Source organism: Crassostrea angulata, chromosome 8, assembly GCF_025612915.1.
Source record: "Crassostrea angulata isolate pt1a10 chromosome 8, ASM2561291v2, whole genome shotgun sequence".
In the NCBI taxonomy this organism is placed as follows: domain Eukaryota; kingdom Metazoa; phylum Mollusca; class Bivalvia; order Ostreida; family Ostreidae; genus Magallana; species Magallana angulata.
The window spans coordinates 15,270,149-15,274,322 of NC_069118.1; the positions used below are offsets into that span (position 1 = coordinate 15,270,149).

General features: G+C 31.3%; 1 protein-coding gene across 1 annotated transcript; it reads right to left on the reverse strand.

Annotated features, from left to right (window-relative positions):
• Window positions 1–489: 489 nt before the first annotated feature.
• On the reverse strand, window positions 490–1,734 carry LOC128158665 (uncharacterized). Its single transcript, XM_052821603.1, has 3 exons — window positions 1,394–1,734; window positions 920–1,146; window positions 490–743 (listed from the first exon to the last, which is right to left on the reverse strand). The coding sequence occupies exons 1-3, from the start codon at window positions 1,732–1,734 to the stop codon at window positions 490–492; spliced, it is 822 nt and encodes a 273-aa protein (XP_052677563.1).
• Between the last annotated feature and the right edge of the window lie 2,440 nt (window positions 1,735–4,174).

Consider the following 4,174-nt stretch of genomic DNA (forward strand, 5'->3'; position numbering starts at 1 on the left):
TGCATGCTGGCGCTTAACTGTTTTTTCTCAAGATGATAACACCATGTCTCCTTGTCCGTGTGTTTCTGAGGCGCTTTACAAATGATGCAAGTTTTTACACATTTCTCAATCATTTCTCATCCAATTTACTTCCCCGAAACCTAGCACTAGTACTGTCCGCTACGCAGAAAAAACATTTGCCAACTTATGCATAAACTTAGCACGCTCAATACGTATATATAAAAATATAAATTTCTTTTATACATGAAAAATAATCATGGATTTTATTTCTAAATGAGAAAATTTTCAGGAAAAAATGAAAACAAAGTGAATTTTAGAGATTTAACACAGAAAATCATATGGTAATAATCACATTGTGATCAAAACTTGTCCTACTTACGACATGTACAGTGTATCATTGAAAGAAAACACAATAGTTGATTAAACAACACAAACTGAAATTGATGAAATTCAATTTATGTATGAGAAAATCAGAGTAACACAAGTTGATCAAACGTTAAGCCCGTTGACAACAACTTCCTCAAGCACCAATACATTGTTGCCATTATTAGCATTCGAGTCATCTGTGATATAGCTCCGTAGAACTATCTTCAGAGTGACGTATCTTCCATAACGCGATGGTCTGCATTCAACGGTAAATATAGCTCCTGTTTCACTGGGTTCAGGATATGTGCCACAAGTAGTCATCTCTGTCCAGACAAAAGAGTTTCCTACTCTTATCTCTAGGTTATGAATCCAATCACCTATGTATATACATGACAGAAATAAATTCCAGAATGTGATTCAACAAACAATATGTTCTAGGACCATTTGATGAATATGCATGCGGCTTAAAAATACTTCCCAAAATTGTTTATCGCAACAGTTTATCAAAATTGAACTTATGGGCACACCAATGATTGAAAAATACTTTTTATACCATGATCGTCTACACGGTTGAAAATAATCACGTTCTTGATTATACTATATCTCGCAAGGTCGATTGTGGCCCAGGGATACGGTTCGAACCACGTTGCAAATTTCCCGTGTGCAAATGTTATCCCATCTACAAGGTAGCTCCATTTGAAATCCACGTGGTACGAATAGTGATCCATGAAGTTGGAACTGGCCGTGACAGATTTATTTAAAGACAAGTTTTCTGTTGATGTAAAGAATAAAAGACAATGGTTAATCTTATGTTAAGAAATATGACACTTTAATTTCTATTGTAATTTTAAATTGTAAAAGCAAATATTTTACTACTGTTAATTGTATTTTTATATATTCATTTATAGAAAAAATATCATAACTGTTTTGCTTATTTAAAGAATTATTTTTAACGAAAATTCCGAAGGAATAATATTTATCCGTGTAGAAGTCATATAAGATAAAGCAAATGATTCACAAAACTGATCTGCTTCGATATTCCCAATCGCCTCCAATATAACTTCCATTTCTATCAATATGTGTCAAAAAAGTCCTCAATAACTTACAAGATGAATGCTGAGAGCTAAACAGATATCCAGAACATACAGAAACGCTTTGAAAACACGCCAGTGTACACGAAGCAAAGCTTAGATTAGGGATAGAGTTTATATAATACCATGCAGGCATCGGAACGACTCCGTCAAAGGCCGCGTCTCTCTCGTAACCTACGTTTACATTACAAGAACCATCTATGTAATTCCAAAAATCGGTGGTCAGAACAAACACAGTCCAGAAAGCAGTATACGGTAAACGGACTGGTATCTTCATGTTTAAGTCAAAGCAAAATAAGATTTTTACGTATCTAATTCTTTTCTAGAATCTTACAGGTATGTAATGTTTTCAAGCTAATGACCTCTTCATGTTTTGTAGGAGAAGCTGATAAATCAAAACTCATTTAGCTTTTTACTGCGTCTTCGCAAATCAAACAATTTTCACTTAAAGTATTTGATCATTAATGATAAAGGATTTTAAATTTTGCTTTCGTAAAAACGAACTGTTCTGTAGTTCATCAATGAAATGTGTGTTTTGATATCTTAAGTGCTTTCTTTAAATATTTTTTACAGTATCGATTCGCAATAACTTATCTATATAAGTATTTCTAAACCATTCATTCAAAGATTAAAGCTTTAGAATGAATGCAAATGGTACCGATGTATTATTTACCAAAGCAACCGGTCTTTGAAAACAAAAGCAAACAAATCTTTAAAAATCAGCACGTAGAACTTATTTGTAAGGGGATGATTGTGTGTCGTTTTTCTATTTATGATATGATATAACTGGTACTTTATTTCCAAAACCAAAAGGTTACTTATATGATCAGAATCTCAATACTTAGTAAAATCCTTCTTAAATCCCACCATTTTATACCGAAGTATTTTTTGTGATTCTTTCAATAATATAAAGGCTAAAAAAGTATATTAAAGCTAGCGCTCCATTTAAAATGATTAACAATTGATCTCGTAAATACGTGGATTCACGCGCAGGGATGGGAAAAACATTCAATAATTTTTATTTGCATTTTATTTAAGTGCTGAATTGTGTTAATCAGCTAAAGTAAAACTTAGAACAGGAACAAAACGAAAAAAAATATACATCAAAATAAATAAGCAGATAACAAGAAAAAATCAAGCCTGGTTTTTCGTGGTTGTAAAAGAAAAGTTAATGTTGATAAAATCAACAAAACTTAGATATTTCTTTTTTCTATTTGCTTGGTATTTGTTTTGTTTTTTGCTAAATTGAAATGATATATGAACAAATTGCATGTTATTTAATCTCTTGAAAATTCCTTGTCTCTTGCATGATATTCTCAGTAATTATTAGCAATTCACAGTATTACCATTGCATTTTAGTAAATATCAGTAATTATTAGATCTCACAGGAAAAACGTCAATAAATAACAGTCAATATTAGAACCAGCAGCAATTATCAGTAACAACAGTAAAATTATCAGTAAATATTAGCAATATTCAGCAATAACACTACAATATCCGTACACGCAGTACAGTTAAAGCGGCTAATAAAAATATCGGCAAATGTTTGTGATGAAAACACGTATACTATAGTTAAACTGGTAATGCATATGTTGAATAATTTAGAAGGTCACAAGGTTAAAAAAAATAATTAAGTTGTAAGATTTTACAAGGATCGTAGAAGTTATTAAGTTACAAAGCATATTTCAAATTCACATATAGAAGTTTGTCTGGATCAGTTAAGCGTATGTCCTTGCAATTATGTGATTTATTTAGGTACTCTGCTATATAATATATTACACAAAACTGAGGTTGCCTTTATACGATGCATGCTTATAACAAAATGAAAATAAGACTATTTAGGTAGCAGTCGACTTTTAATAATGTTAAACAAAATATTCATTTATTAATTTCTGTTAATCGATAACATTTATTTTTCTTTGCTAAAAAATACTGCTTGATAGCCTTCAATGACTTATCTTAATGCGTCATTTTGAAGCATATGACGTCATATTTTATAATACAGCAAGAACGACATCTTGCTTATTTTTCAGTGTGTACGATATAACGGACATCAAAATTGTAAGTAATACCATTTGTTGTTTTCGATTAAAAGATTAGCATAAATTAATTTTGCTAATAAATAAATAAATAAGATTTATTTAGAATATAAAATAAATCAAATTATTATAGTGATATTATATTTTGGCTTGACTCATGTTTATCGCCATAATTTTTTGTGCGTAATGGCATACCATACATGCCGTCGATCTTGAGCAATAAAACTGCAAATGCGTGAAACAGGGGGAGACCAAATTAAATTGAGTGTATATAACAGCCTGTATTGCTCAAAACTTCTTACACTAGTTGATGAGTAAGAATTTTTTGTGTTTGTGTGTGCTATTGAATTATGCGTTTAGTGTAAAATCTTCTAGAATCTGGATCGGATGTGGCCTGGATTTTGGTACAAGAGCTCGAAATCTGGTCCACTGTTTGCGTGAAATAGAATCGGCAATAGCATTGTTATAACCAGCAATGTGAGAAGCTTTAAAGTAGATATTGTGAATCATGGAATGTAAAACTAAATGCTGAACCAATTCCATAACCCTAACTGACTTTAACGATTTTTTGTTCAAAATGGAAACTAAAGCTTTGTTGTCGGTGTGAAATTAAAATCTTTTTGTCACAAAATTGTGTCTTAAACAAATCAACTGCAAGAACAATTGGCACTAATTCCA

Coding starts and splice junctions, on each gene's coding strand:
- LOC128158665 (XM_052821603.1), bottom strand. CDS start 1,734: ATGAAGATACCAGTCCGTTTACCGTATACTGCTTTCTGGACTGTGTTT. Junction 1,147..1,393: donor GATTGGGAATATCGAAGCAG/ATCAGTTTTGTG, acceptor TTTATTCTTTAC/ATCAACAGAAAACTTGTCTT. Junction 744..919: donor CAACCGTGTAGACGATCATG/GTATAAAAAGTA, acceptor GTATATACATAG/GTGATTGGATTCATAACCTA.